Raw genomic sequence first — 14650 nt, forward strand, 5'->3', positions numbered from 1 at the left:
GCACTCCTCCCTCTCCTCCAGCGGCCACCTCACCGCGGCCCCGAGGCCACGGGGCGAGGGGCACTGCAGCGCACGGCGGGCAGAGGAGAGGTCGGACTGAGGAGGGCGGGGAACGCGGTCAGCAGAGCCAGGTGCGAGCTGGGAGGGGTTGGGGGGCGGCTCCGCGGCCAGGAGGGGCTCCACCAGCGGTCCACCCCCACCTCCCTGCTCAGGCCTCGGCCTTCTCCTCCACCTGGCCACTGCCATGTGCTGGGCGCCCAAATCCTCCTCCAGACCTGTGTCTTCTCGACACCTGTCCCTGATGCCCATACCGACTCCGTGCTGACCACCTTCCCCAGATGGCTCTCCCAACCGGAGCACTGAGCCTGAGGCTCGGAGGTTCTCCACCTTCGCGCTGCTCAAAAGCCTGCACTGACTCCCTAGTACCCAGGCAGCCCAGGTCCACATTCTCAGGCAATAGCCAGGCTCTCTGGGTTGTGAGAACTAGCTACACTCCAGTCACATGGTTGGGCATCTTCCTTTTCCTCCTCTGGGCTATTCATGATGTTGTCCCCAACACTTCAACTATTCTAATCCTACTCATCTGTCCAATTATTAAGTTATTGTCTCTCAGCTACAGCCCCATTTTTCTCTGCCCTGCTCTGTGATGCTGGGGGGACTCTGCCACACACTGCGGAGACCTAGGGGCTCCATGCCAGGCTCTGCCAACAGGGGGGGAGGGGGGGCGGGGACTAGGCCTCCCTCCACACATTCCCCACCACCACCCCCTGCCGCCCCTGCAGCTCAAATGCCAAAGGGGATCTCCTCCCCTGAGGTGTTCTCCCTCCATGGTGCACTGAACTTCCTCAGTCCCCTCCTGGCCACTCACCAGGAGCTCCCTCTACCTGAATCACTGCCCATCTAACTGCTTCTTAGTCCTGGGCCCCAGCTGTCAGTGTCCTTCTGAGACCTTTAGGACTCCCTGCTATTAGCTCCCACCACATCTGGCATCTAGGCACCGACTAAATATTTGTAGAAAAATAGTAATAATCCTGCCGTCCCACACAGAGCAGGTCTTATTCTATGTTTGCCAAAAGGATAAATGAATATACAAAAAATAAATGAAAACAGGGCATCTACAGGTTTTTGTTTCTGCAAAACTGAAACATCCCAACGTTTGTTCTTTTAGACACTGGGCTGTCCTACCCTTAAGAAATCCATGGGACATGCAAAAGCTTCAGGGGAGAATTGAGGTGATTTGGAGCAGGACAGACAGCGTTGGAGTCTGGGCAGAGACACGGAGAGAGAGGAGACATCACAGATTACAGCTGCACAAGCAGGGACAAAGGCAAAGGAAGAAATTGCTTTTATAAGCTCCTGCTGCACCCCAAGCCCTCTGCTGAATACTCAGGCTTAGAAAATTTGGGAACCAGGTCTACGTGGGGCCCAATTATGCTGCTTCCTAGCTATGTGACTTTAGATAAGTCACTTACCCCATCAAAGCATTAGGACCCTCATCTGTAAAATAGTGTTAATAGAGCACAGCCTCACGTATGGCCAAAGTTAAGTGAAACAATACACATATGCTGCTCAGCCCAGCTGTCATCTTGAAAACAAAATGCTGTTTATGTAACTCATTCAACAATGTCTCCTGAGCACCTTCTATGTGACTGGCTCTGGGGAAGCTGCAGGAGGACAGCTCCTCCTCGAAGTGCCAGGAGGAGAGATGCCTTAACCAGCAGTGGCTGGACTGTGCTGTGGGCCAGGGGATCCCGGTAGGGACCCCTCACCTGCCCAGGTTCCGGAAGGCTTCCCAAAGGAAACAATTGCATGGAATTACTCCTACCTTACTGATGAGAAACCCAGGCACAGAGTGGTTAGCTGACCTGTCCAAGGCCACAGTCAGCAGATGCCAGGTCTGCACTGGACCCCAACCATTTATCTGCAGAGCCAGTGCCCACCCCCCTACTCCCCACTGTCCAGCCCACCAAGGCCGGTGGGGCTTTAGCCCAGGCTTCTTCCTCTGAGTTCTGGGGATGCCAAGTCCCTCCCATGTCCCTGGTTCTCAGGGTCCCAGCGCTAATGGTAAGGGGTAAAGAGTAAAACCAGAGAGTCTTGTGGTTCTACAGGGCTGGAGAGGTGGGGGAAAGACGAAGACTCCCTCTTGGAGACAGGGCTAGGGGTCACCTATAGGTTTCAAGCCCTCATGGAGATGAAGCTCCATTCCCTAACCCCTTACCACACACCACCCAGCCCTGCCTCATCTCAGCCTTTACACTCCTCCTAGCACTGCAGGAAACTTTACAAAGCACAGAGCTGGCCAAACCCTCTCCCTCAACATCCTCCCTAAGTTTCCCTCAGGACAAATTCAGCCCCAAAAGATCAGCATGGGGGAGACTGCTCCAGCCAACAAGGCCTCACTTTCTTCCCTTTCCCATCCAGGGAGGCCTGTATGGGGGGCCGGGGAGTCCCCCACCCCGAGCCTCAGCCCATCACTGTAGAGGTGCCAGGCACCACTAGGTCTCTCCCTGCCTCTCCATGCTGGCTCCTCCTGCTTGGGTCCCAACACCCCACCCACCCAGACCCTGCCAGGGCTGCCCAGACGCCTCCTACCTGATCTTGCTCTGGCTGCCCCTGCCTGCTGTGGGGCCACCGATGTCATTCTCTTGGTCACCATCCCGATCTCGGTCTTTCTCCTCCTGCAGCCGCTGGAGCAGCAGCTGATGGGGGAGGCTTCGCAGCGAGGGTCCAGGAGAAGCTGCCGGTTGCACCTCACCCTTCAGGTTGATGTCACTGGCTGAGCGCTGCAGGGGCCGAGGGGAGGCCAGGCCACTGGGGCCAGCCAACCGCCGCCGCTTTGCATAACTGGGGGTTTCCCTGAATGGTACTGGGTGGGAGTGGGGGGGTACAGATGAGACTCTGGGCAGCCAGATAGGGTGACCAACTTACCCTGGTTTGCCTTCCAGATTTTAAAACTAAAATCCTATGTCCCAGGAGCTGCCTCAGTCCTGGGCAACCAGGACAGTTGGCCAGCCTATTACCGAAGCTACCATTGGGGGTCAATCCCAAACTGCCTCTAACTCTAGCTTCAGAGGCAGAAGCCTGCTCCTCCTGTCAGCCAAATGAGGTCTTGGGCATGCTCAGATCTGCTCTTGAAACTGCCCATTTCGGGTGCCTGGGTGGCTCAGTCGGTTAAGCGACTGCCTTCGGCTCAGGTCATGATCCTGGAGTCCCTGGATGGAGTCCCTCATCAGGCTCCCTGCTCGGCGGGGAGCCTGCTTCTCCCTCTGACCCTAACCCCTCTCATGTGCTCTCTCTCATTCTCTCTCTCTCAAATAAATAAAAATCTTTAAAAAAAAAAAGAAAGAAAGAAACTGCCCATTTCATAGGGTTCAGCCGAGGCAGAACAGGCCACATGTGACAAATCTCACCAGGCTACTGCTATACGGGACCATCTATGGTTAACTAAAACGAGGGAAACCATAAAAGACGTTCTAGACCAGGGTTTGGCAAACTTCTGTAAAGAATCAGATAGTAACTATTTCAGACTTTGCAAGCCATATAGCCTCTGTCCTAAGGACTCAACACTGCCACTATAGCACGAAAACAGCCACAGACAATATATAAGCAAATGGGTGTGGCTGAGTTCCAATAAAACTTTATTTAAAAAGCAGATGGTGATTTAAAAAACATGATCCAACTATATGCTATTTACAAAAAGAATCACTGTGGATCCAAAGACACAGGTAGGTTTAAAATAAAAGAATAAAGGAAGATATTTCATGTAAATAGTAACCAGGAGAGCTAAGTAGCTATATTTATATCAGACAAAACAGACTTAGAGATAAAAAGTGTTACAAGAGACAGAGGACATTGTATATTGAAAAGGTGTCAATTCATCAAATATATTAACAATTATTAACATATATGAACCAAACAACAGAGCATCAAAATATATGAAATAAACGTTAACACACTTGGAGAAACAGACAGTTCCATAATAATATTTAAGACTTCAACACCCCACTTTCAATAATGGATAGAACATCTAGAGGGACAATCAATAAGGACATAGAAGACTTGAACCAATTAGACCTAACAGATATGTGTATAGAACACTACAGAAAACAAGAGAAGAATATATATTATTCTCAAGTCCACATGCAACATTTTCCAGGACAGACTATATGTTAGGCCACAAAACAAGTCTCAGTAAATTTTAAATGAGTGAAATCTCACAAAATATCTTCTCCAAGCACAATGGGATGAAGCTAGAATTCAAAAACAAAAAAAAAAAATCCTGAAAAATTCACAAATACATGACAATTAAACAACACACTCTTAAACAACCAGTGTGTCAAAACAAATCACAAGGAAATTAGAAAACACTCTGAGAAAATAAAAACAAAAACACGCCAAAACTTATGGGATGCAGCAAAAGCGGTGCCAATAAGGAGATTCATAGCTGTAAACATCTATATCAAAAAAGGATAAAAGTCTCAAATCAATAAGCTAAGTGCACCTCTTAAGGAACTACAAAAGAGAAGCAAACCAAACCCAAAGCTAGCAGAAGGAAGGAAAAAAGGATAGACAAAGATAAATGAAATAGAGAACAGAATATAGAGAAAATCAATGAAAACAAAAGTTGTTTCTCTGAAAATATCCACAAAACTGACAAACCTGTAGCTAGACTGACTCAGAGAAAAAAGAGAAGAGGGACACAAATAACTAAAATCAGAAGGGAAATTGTGGCACTGCTACCAATCTTATAGAATTAAAAAGGATTAAGGGAATACTATGAACAACTGTATGCCAACAAATTAGGTAAGTTAGATGAGATGAACAGATTTCTAGAAAAATACAGATTACCAAAACTGACTCAAGAAGAAATAGAAAATCTAAACCGACCTGTAACAAGCAAAGAGATGGATCAAAAATCACAAATCTCCCAACAAACACAAGTCCAGCATCAGACAGCTTCACTGGTGAATTCTACCAAACACTTAAAGAAGAATTAACACCCATCCTTCTCAAATTCTTCCAAAAACTAGAAGAGGAAAGAACACCTCCTAACTCATTCTATGGGCAATTAAAAAAATAAGCAAAGGACTTGACATTTCTCCAAAGAAAATATACAAATGGCCAATAAACATCATTAGCCATTAGGAAAATGCAAATCAAAACTACGAGATACTATGTCACACTAACTAGAATGGCCACAATAAAAATAAAAATAATAATAATAATAATAAAAACAAACCAACGATTACAAGTGTTAGCAAAGATTTGAAGACTTTGAAATTCTCATACATTACTGGTAGGAATGTAAAATGGTAAAAAACAATTTGGCAGTTTCTCAAAAAGTTAAATATAGAATTATCATATGGCCCAGCAATTCCCCTCCTAAGTTTATATCCAAAATAACTGAAAACAGGTATCCAAACCAATACATTTCACACATGTTCATAGCAGCAATATTCATAATAGCCGAAAGGTAGAAACAACTCAAGTGTCCTGTTGAAGAATGTGTGGATAAACAAAATTTTATATATACAAACAATGGAATACTATTCAGCCATAAAAAAGAATGAAGCAGTAATACATCCTACAATATAGAGAAGCTTGGAAACAAGCTGAGTGAAAGAAGCCAAACACCAAGAGTCACATATTGTAGGATTCTATTTATGTGAATACTAGAATAGATAAATCTATAGAGACAGAAAGCATGTTAAGGGTTAAGAGAGGTTGAGGGGGAGGGGAATATGGAATAATTACTTCATGTATGCAGGGTTTCCTTTTTTGGATGATGAAAATATTTGAAATTCAATAAATGTGGTTGTATAACACTGTGAAAGTATTAAATACCACTGAATTATTCAACTTAAAATAATTAATTTTATGTTATGTGGATTTAACTCTAAATGAAACATAAATCCTCAATTTTAAAGCCTCAACTTAAAAAAAAAAAAAAAAAGCAGACTGTGGGCTCAATTTGGCCTGTGAGGCCTCATTTGCCAAGCCCTATTCTAGATTCCTCTTAGAGAAGTGTCGGCCATGGACCATCAGCCTCACCTCAGAGCCGAAACTCTGGAAATGCAAACTCTCAGGATCCACCCAGAGCCACTGAGTCAGAATTTACATTTAACAAGATCCCAAGGTATGGTGTGAGAAGAACTTCTCTCCGGCACTATGGGACAGCAAGTCGGGGAGAACATGAAAGCATGTGCGTGAGAGATGGCGGGGAAGAATGTGGACCCTAAGTCTGCCCAAGGCAACAGAGGTCAAGGCACACGAGTAGCTGCTCCCAGCCAGGGTCTCTCTCTGCTTCAGGCCTATCAATCTAGAGATAGGTTTCCCGGTTGTCCGTGGAAGGGTAACAGGTCCCAGCCTACCACACCCTCCACAAGGGCTTCCCTTCCCGAGGAAGAGGAAGGAGGATGGATGGGCAGAGCCTCCCTCCAGCTCTTCTGTGTGCAGGCCCATCCCAGGTCCCCAACCTGGGGTGAGACAGGGCAACTTGTGACTGTCATTGAGGGAGTGTCCCTGGAGTGAAGGTGTGCAGAGGGAGTAGGGGGTGGCAAGGACAGGTCCAAAGACAGCCCCTGCCCTAAACCCCGTTTATAAAAATGGACTACTAATAATCACTCCGTGAGGGGTTGCTGAGAGAGTAAACTAAAATAACAAGGCTTATAGTAAACACTCATGAATATATTCCCTGTAGCTCAGGGACATCTGGCTATGTCATCTGCATGTATGCACGACACCTGAGCAGGTTAGGGTACATAGCCAGCAAAGCCAATGCCCACACGGGGGTGAACTGGTATGCACACCTGCTCCGTACCTCAGCTCAGCAATGACATGCCTAACTCCAACCTGGCGAGCATACTCCGGGTCAGCCAGACAGTGAGTCGTAATAATGGTGACCCTAGGAGCCCTAGTATCTCTGTCCACTATCAGGAAAATGAGAGGCAGCTGGAGCCTTCCTCTCTCTTGGCCGGGACCAGACACCACCCCCGCCTCCAATCAGTTAGACCAAGTTCACCTGCCAGAGTCCAGACACACAGAATCAAATCCCACATGAGGTCAGAGGAGGGAATGGTATGCAAACAACCACTAAAAAAATACATTTTACATAAGAGAAACTGAGGCACAGGGGTCCTAAGCAGCTTTCCCATGGTCAAATAATCACAAGATGAGAGGATCCCACATGTCTACAAACCAGGGTTCTCCCAGGCTAACAACCACCTCCAAAACACTTATCAGCCCCAACCAGACCATAACTGAGCCCTCACTCTACAGGGGAAGAGTCCTTAAACCGGAACTTGACCTTAATCTTAACCCCAGTCCAAAATTCAACCCTAGCCCTGACTGTAACCTCACAATAGAACCAAAACCATCCCTAGCCCTTTGCTGTCCAGTGTCACTTAAGTTGTTTCTTGTTTTTGCTTTTTTTAATGGGGACACTGCAACCATGGCAGAAAGGGGAGCCTGGGAGTCCGTGTTCCAGAGAGAACCATGGGCAGAAAAACCTGGTCCACTCAGGACAGAGGGAGCTAAGAAGGGAGCCCCCATGTGGCCAGCTAGCTGAAGGGGTCACCTTTCCAAGAGAGGAGACCTACCCTCTCCCATAGCCCCACCCACTGCACAAGGAAGAGAGAAGGGGGGATTCCAAGAACAGGTCCCAGAGCAGCCCAGCACCCAGCACTGAAGCGGGAGTGGGTGGGGACCTCCTTGAGGCTCCAGTGCAATGGCTGTGCCCATCCTCCTGCCTGCCCTAGTGGCAAGACCAAGTGGCATCTCCTGGTTTTCCTTCTGGGACCATGAGTCAGGCATATCCTGGGCTCCCCTGGTGCACTGGTTCAGAGCTCAGTGCCCTGAAGATAGCTCTTCCCTTTTCCATTTGCATCGCGACCACTGTGTTTTGTTTTCTTTATGTGACCTTGTCCTACTGAAGCACGATATGGGCCACTTAAACCGGTTCCTGCTCCAGGTAAGAGTGACACACTGAGGGTCAACGGCTGAGATCCACTGCCCCATGTGCCCTGATGACCCTTCATATGACCTAACAGGAAATGAACCTTGACCCTAACTTCAACCCCACTCTCAACCTAAGTCGATCCCTAAACTCAACAATGGCCCCAACCCACAGCCCTAACCTAACCATGCTCTCAACCCTTACTCAAACCCTTTGTCCACTCCACACAGGCCCTTCCCTTGGCAGATTCCCCCTACCTTCAGGGGCCATTAATGGAACTCTGACTAAAATATAGCTGCAAGGAAGAGGCTCAGGGTATGGGGGGCTCCCTTGTACCATCCCCACTGACCCCTGCACTGTTGGGGCCCTGACCACCCCCCACAAATCCACCTCCAACAGGGACCTGGGTTGGGCAGAACTCACCAACATCCGAGTCTTTATGGGTCTTGATGACTTCTGCAAGCTCAAAGTTCCCTGCAATGATGGCCACCTGAGGCGGGGAGGGGGAGAGAGGGGACTCAGGGGCGCCAAGCCAGCCTCCCTTGGTCCCTGCCTGGGCTCCTGAGGGGGAGAGGGAGAGAGAGGGAACTCAGGGGCACCTAGCCTGCCCCCCTTGGTCCCTGTGCACCCTGCCTGGGCTCCTGAGGTGGGGTGAGAATGGGGACTCAGGGGCACCTAGCCTGCCCCCCTTGGCCCCTGTGTAACCTGCCTGGGTTCCTGAGGGGGAAGGGGAGAGAGGGGACTCAGGGGCGCCAAGCCTGCCCCCCTTGACCCCTGTGTAACCTACCTGGGTTCCTGAGGGGGAGGGGGAGAGAGGAGACTCAGGGGCACCTAGCCTGCCCCCCCTTGGCCCCTGTGCACCCTGACTGGGCTCCTGTTTGGGGTCTTCCTTGGCTGGGGGTCCCAGGCTCAGACCTTGGCCCCTGTCTAACCCACCACCCTATTCTGCCCAGGACTAAGAGGTTTCCTGGGACATGAGACTTTTGGAGCTAAAGCCAGGACAGTCCAGGCCTACAGGTCACCCTACTGATTCTCTTAACAGCCCCTCCACACACCTCATCACTCCTGTCTCAGCCATGTCCTACCACTGCCTCATACCTGTCACCCTCCTACTTCCCTTCCCTTGTCTCTTCATCTAGGCATCCAACAGACCCTTCCAGACTCACCCAAACCCACCGGGCTCTTCCACTGCTGCAGCTCTCCCCTGACTGGACAGCCACAGAGGACCTACCTGTTTTCCTCTCATCTTTGAGGAGACCTCTGAAAGCCCTCACTTCCACTGAGAACAAAAGCCCAGCTCCCTCTGTGGTCAAAAAGTCCCCATAACGCGGTCTTAATTCCCTCACCCACAAACTCCAGGCCATACAGAGACTCATGCGCCTGGTCATCCCAGTGCCAAGAACCAAACCCAGCTGGAGAAGGTGCTCAGAAACATCACCTGAATTAAGTCAGGGACTAGAACTAATCCTCTCACCCCTGGTTTGGCCTCTATACCCTACCTGTCTCTGGCAGGTCAAGCCCACACTGGTTCTCCCCTGACCCCAGAGCCCTAAGACCCTCCTCTCTCCCTGGAAGGAAGACAAGGGAATCATCCACAGTGAACGCCCCCTCCATGAGCTGGGCACTGTACTGGCCTACCCCCTTCTCCTATCTCACCCTGGGCCAATCCTTGAGCGAGAGCTCCCTTATTGCCTTACAGGGGAAGAACCAAGGTCCAGAGAGATCAAGTCACACAGAGACAGACACCCAGGGGTCAGCCTCACCCTCCTGTAAACCACTCTTGTACCTGGAAGGCTGTTTGGCTATTGTAATTGCGGACATCCTTGTTAGCTCCACGGAAAAGAAGGACCCGAGCACAGCTCTCCTGTTGGGAGGGTTGGAGTGGGGGTCACAACTGGGCAGCTGGAGGGGCACAGTCAGGATGCAACAGCATGCACACACACTGGGGCACATATGGGGGTCCAGGGCACACCCACCCGCACCTACGTGTCCAGAGCCCGTATGCACAGCATAGGGATGGGCAGATCAGGTATACACAACACACACAGGTCCCACTCGGCCCAGAAAGCCCAGATGTGCACAATTCACACCTGGTTGTTTGGAACACACATGCAACATGTGTGCTCAGGGAACGGATGTGCACACATGGGCTGAGAAGGTCACAGTTCACAGGACACACAACATGCACCCAGGACCAGACAGGTAAGCAAGCACAGTACAGGGGTACACCTGCATGTGTACACACATAGTCACACCTGGTTATAAAGGGCACAGATGTGCAGGGCTGTGTTCCCTGAGGCGTTCTGAGCCCCCATGTCAGCTCCGTAGAACAGCAGGTGTTCCAGGTGCTGCACATGCCCAAAGCGGCAGGCCTAGGGGATAAGGGAGAGGCTATTGGGTCCCCGAACAGAGTCCAGGACCCTCAGTCCTACTGACAGGGCCCGGAAAGCCCCCACTGCCTGACAGAGCCAGGAACCTCCCCCTACCCCCAGACAGAGGCTGAGACTCCCCCCGCCCCCTCACACCCCCTGCCCACCTGGTGGATCTCCTGCCAGCCATTCTCATCCGTGGTCCCCAGCTGAGCATGGTCGTGAAGAAGCAGCTCACAGCAGAGGGCATCCCCGCCCCCCAGGGCACTGTGGTACAAGGGCGTCAGGCCGCGGCTGTCCTTGTAGTCGGGTGAAGCGCCCAGGTCCAGCAGGGTCTGAGGGCAAGGAGCCTCAGCGTTCACACAGGGCCCAGCCTCACCCCGCCCTCGCTGGGCCATGTGCCCCTCCAGGCCAGGGCCCCACCCACACTGACCGTCAAAGCTGCCGCATTCCGCTGACGCGCAGCGCAGTGCACCGCAGTGAGCCCATCTCGAGTGCGGAAGTCCAGGTGAGCACCACCATTCCTCAACACCTTCAGCAGGTCTGTAGCATTGTCCAGCTGGGCCGCAAGGCTCAGAGGACACTCTGGGTTCAAGAGACAGATGAAGGTTAAGGTCCCAACCTCCAAGGCCATGCCCCTTCCTGCTCTGCTTCTCACCTCCTGAGTCAGGATCGTGGAAATTGGGGTCCAGCCCCTTGTCCAGTAGGCGGGCCACCTTGTCCGTGCTGTGCAGCTGGACGTAATCCATGAACTTCTTCAGGTTTGCCTGGAATACCCAGCCATCCTGGTCAGCCCAGCAGCACAGTTACAATCATCTGCCTGTCACCCACCTTCCACCAGCAAGCCTCAGGCCACCTGTCACCCTACAGGAGCATCTACTGCCCCACCTCCTCACACCTGTCACCCTACATCATGACCTTGTCACCCCCTCATATCACCTTAAGCCCTGTATGCCCACGTGGCCCATCTCAGCTCACTGGGCCCATGTGCTGCTTGAAGTCCTTCCCTGAATCCCAGGCCCACTGCAACAGTCGGTCTCAGCCCAGCCAGCCCCTCATCAAGGCCAGGCTGCCCTGGTCATGCCCCCAAGCAAATTTCCTATGCCAACCTCAGCCACTGCTCTGGCTCCTCTCCTCAGCCATGTTGCCCCAACCTGCACAGCCTGGAAGAGCCCAAGGCACCCAGGCAGGAACCACCCCCACCACAGCCCACAGCCCCATCACTCCCAAGGTGGTCTGTTCCTTCTTCCTAATGAGATCACCCCAAGGCAGACCCCTATCCCCGAGCCCTTCCTCCCCCGTGGGTGGCCCCTCCTGTGACGTGACTTTGACTGCCTTTCATTCATTGACCTAGTCATGCATTAATTCACTCCGCAAAGCTTCACTGAGGCTGATGGTACACATGCTGCATGCACAAGCAAGGGGCCTTGGCTGGAGGCCCCAGGTCTTCTAAACACACACAGATTGCATCAGAAATAGGAGAGGGCACCAAGAGAACTGCGCCACAGGAGGTGGCCTCCTAAGGTGAGTCCGGACAATCAAAGAGGAGGAAGGGTGCTCATGACAGGGGAGAGACCTCAGCTAGACCCAGAGGGGACGGTGTGATGGTGAGGGCTGGTTAGGGTCCAAGCAGCCAGAAACATGCAGGGCTGGGGGTAAGGAGATGAAACCCGATCTAAAAACAAGAGGGACTCGGGGCGCCTGGGTGGCTCAGTCGTTGAGCGTCTGCCTTCGGCTCAGGTCCTGGGATCGAGCCCCGCGTCGGGCTCCCTGCTCCGCGGGAAGCCCGCTTCTCCCTCTCCCACTCCCCCTGCCTGTGTTCCCTCGCTCGCTGTGTCTCTCTCGGCCAAATAAATAAATAAAATCTTTAAAAAATAAATAAAATAAATAAAAACAAGTGGGACTCACAGGAGGTCAATAGTCACAAGTGTCACCAGTGTCCTGTGAGTTGCTCAGGACAGTTTTAGAGAAGGGGTAACCATTTGGGGAGGAACCCAGAGTGACAGGGTCACACTGGGGCAAGTGGAGAGCGAGGGCACAGTCTCTGCCCAGCCAAAATCATGACCTCTGACCCCCATGTGCCCCAGGGGCAGCAGAGAAACCTGGCATGGAGGCTCCATGGTCACAGAGGGGTCACTGGGGCCCAGAGGTGACGGTGCTCAGATCCTTCTCCTAGAAGGAGACAGCCTCCAGAGATTGTCAATGAAGTGTCCAGTAAGCAAAGGCCCACTGGTCACTGGAACCTGAGGTGGGAGCTGAGGGAGTCTGCCTGTGGGTAGGGGCCGTGGCACCCACATTGCCTCTCCTACATTCAGAGAAGGCAGTGAGGTAGCCCCCAAAGAACATTTGGGGTCAGGCCCACCTAGCAGTAGTGCTCAGTAGGTGTGCCTAAGCACAGGGCCCCAGCATCAGACAGATGTGGATTCAGCCCCAGTTTCACTGGCTGCACACCTGTCAGCAAGTCACAAAACTTCTCTGGGACTCAGTATCTTCATCCGGAAAATGAGGTAATAATAGCCCCTCCCAGGAGAAAATTAATGAGGTGCCCAATCATGAGTGCCCAGCACTGGGTGCCCACTAAGTGCTAGGCTCCTTGTTCTCTCCACTCCCTCCCAGTTCCCCTAAATGAGAACATCAGGTGCCTGTTCACTTCCATTCCCCTAGGCTCTCACCAAGACACCATGCCCCATCATACTCCACCACCCCCCCCCAGCCAGGGGCCCACCAGAGGGGTGAGTAAGAGTCTGATCTGACTGAAACCCGTCACCAGACCACCCACACACAACAGCCACGGTGCTGGAGTCTGCGTCCAGCCCTCCAGCTGCCCCAACACCTGCTCTGGGCTCCTGACACAAGAGAAAACAGACTGAGCCAAGCTGGAGGGACAGTGGTCAGCCCCAAGCCAGGGTGGAGGGTGCTGGGAGCAGAGGAAGGGCTCTTGGGAATTTTTAAAGGACATTTTTGATATCACAAAATCCAGTCAAGGCTGGGGTGAAGGAAACACTGCTCATAGGGGCCAGGAGGTAACCTCTGGAGTCCCTTCTCTGTGGCTTCCTCCTTACCTTTGTGTGAAGCTTTGCAAACTGCTTATCATCAATGAGGTTCTGGGCATAAACTCGCCTCTTGTATCGAAACTGCTCAGGTAAAGAAAAGGCAGGGAAAAGGCACCCATCTGGGTTGAGTGAGCGAATGCACGCACAAAACCAAGTCCTGCTTACTCACCCTGCCAGCCACACAAAACTCCTATGTACTACCACACACACAGAGCCAACACCAAGTTCAGATGGGATGCATGCCTGCTGTCCTGTAACCTGCAACACCCTCTCTCTTTCATTCCCACCCCCAGGATTCCCTGGAAAATGCCACTCCTCTTCTAAGACTGATTCCAGGCTTACCTTCCTAGACATGCCCTGAGTAGAACTAACCCCATTTCCCTGTGCCACCAAAGAGGCCAAGCCACCTTTGAGCTCAGACACCATAATGCTTAAACTTTAATGCTCATTGCACTTGCCACCACCACCCCAAACTATAAGTCTGTATCCCCACACCTGACAGCACACTCAACATCCTTTCCATTATGAATGGGTGAGCAGATGAGAAAGACTGAGGTCTGCCCTCAGGGATTCCATGGGCGGGGGAGGGGAACAGGTGTGCACACAGGTAACTCGCTGGCTTACTCCACACACTGTTCCGCCACTCACACCCCACTCCGCAGAACCACTCTGTGTTCCCACCACACAAGATGCTGACTGCAAACACTGCACAGAACACGCAAGGCTCGCCGTACGTACTGCTCACACCTCACACGCTACACACACCGCACACTGCGCCTCGCACACGCACTGTATGCACCGTTCACTGCGCTGGGCACACAGACACCCCCCCCCCACACACACACACACGTCTGACTCCTCGGGTCCGCGCCCCTCACTGCCGTGCCCTTCACTGCTACTGTCACGGAACTCTGTGGTCGTGCCCCGCGCGCTCGCCTCCCGCCCCCGGTCGCGCGCCCCCGCCCGCCACTCACCTCCAGGTAGGGCAGGGGCGTGTCCAGGTTGGGCGGGTACTCCTGCAAGAGCCGCTCCTCGTCCAGGAACTTGCCGGCGCGGCCCCGGGAGGGCGGCTGGAAGAGCCCGTAGTTGAGCGCGTCCTGGAGGCTGTGGTTGAGGGCGCAGAGCACGCGCTGCTTGGCGGCCCACACGGGCGCGGCCGGGTCCAGGCGCAGACACTTCTGCGGCGGTGCGGGCTCATGAGTGCGGACCGGGTGAGCGCGGACCGGCCCCGCCCGGCCCGGCGCAGGGCACCAAGTCCCGGGAGCCCCTGCAGG

At 52.3% G+C, this 14650-nt stretch overlaps 1 protein-coding gene across 1 annotated transcript in view; it reads right to left on the minus strand.

The window, feature by feature from the left end:
- Positions 1 to 14650, minus strand: part of SHANK3 (SH3 and multiple ankyrin repeat domains 3) — a 52101-nt gene that overhangs the window by 33471 nt on the left and 3980 nt on the right. Inside the window, exons 2-10 of the mRNA XM_044915749.1 lie at positions 14351 to 14643; positions 13386 to 13457; positions 10982 to 11090; positions 10757 to 10908; positions 10491 to 10658; positions 10210 to 10326; positions 9741 to 9818; positions 8378 to 8444; positions 2593 to 2866 (exon numbers count right to left, since the gene is read on the minus strand). Of these exons, the coding sequence (XP_044771684.1) occupies positions 2593 to 2866; positions 8378 to 8444; positions 9741 to 9818; positions 10210 to 10326; positions 10491 to 10658; positions 10757 to 10908; positions 10982 to 11090; positions 13386 to 13457; positions 14351 to 14643 (1330 nt within the window). The remainder of the gene's footprint in view (positions 1 to 2592; positions 2867 to 8377; positions 8445 to 9740; positions 9819 to 10209; positions 10327 to 10490; positions 10659 to 10756; positions 10909 to 10981; positions 11091 to 13385; positions 13458 to 14350; positions 14644 to 14650) is intronic.

The sequence above is a fragment of the Neomonachus schauinslandi genome, chromosome 5 (genome assembly GCF_002201575.2).
Source record: "Neomonachus schauinslandi chromosome 5, ASM220157v2, whole genome shotgun sequence".
NCBI classification, from domain to species: Eukaryota; Metazoa; Chordata; class Mammalia; order Carnivora; family Phocidae; genus Neomonachus; species Neomonachus schauinslandi.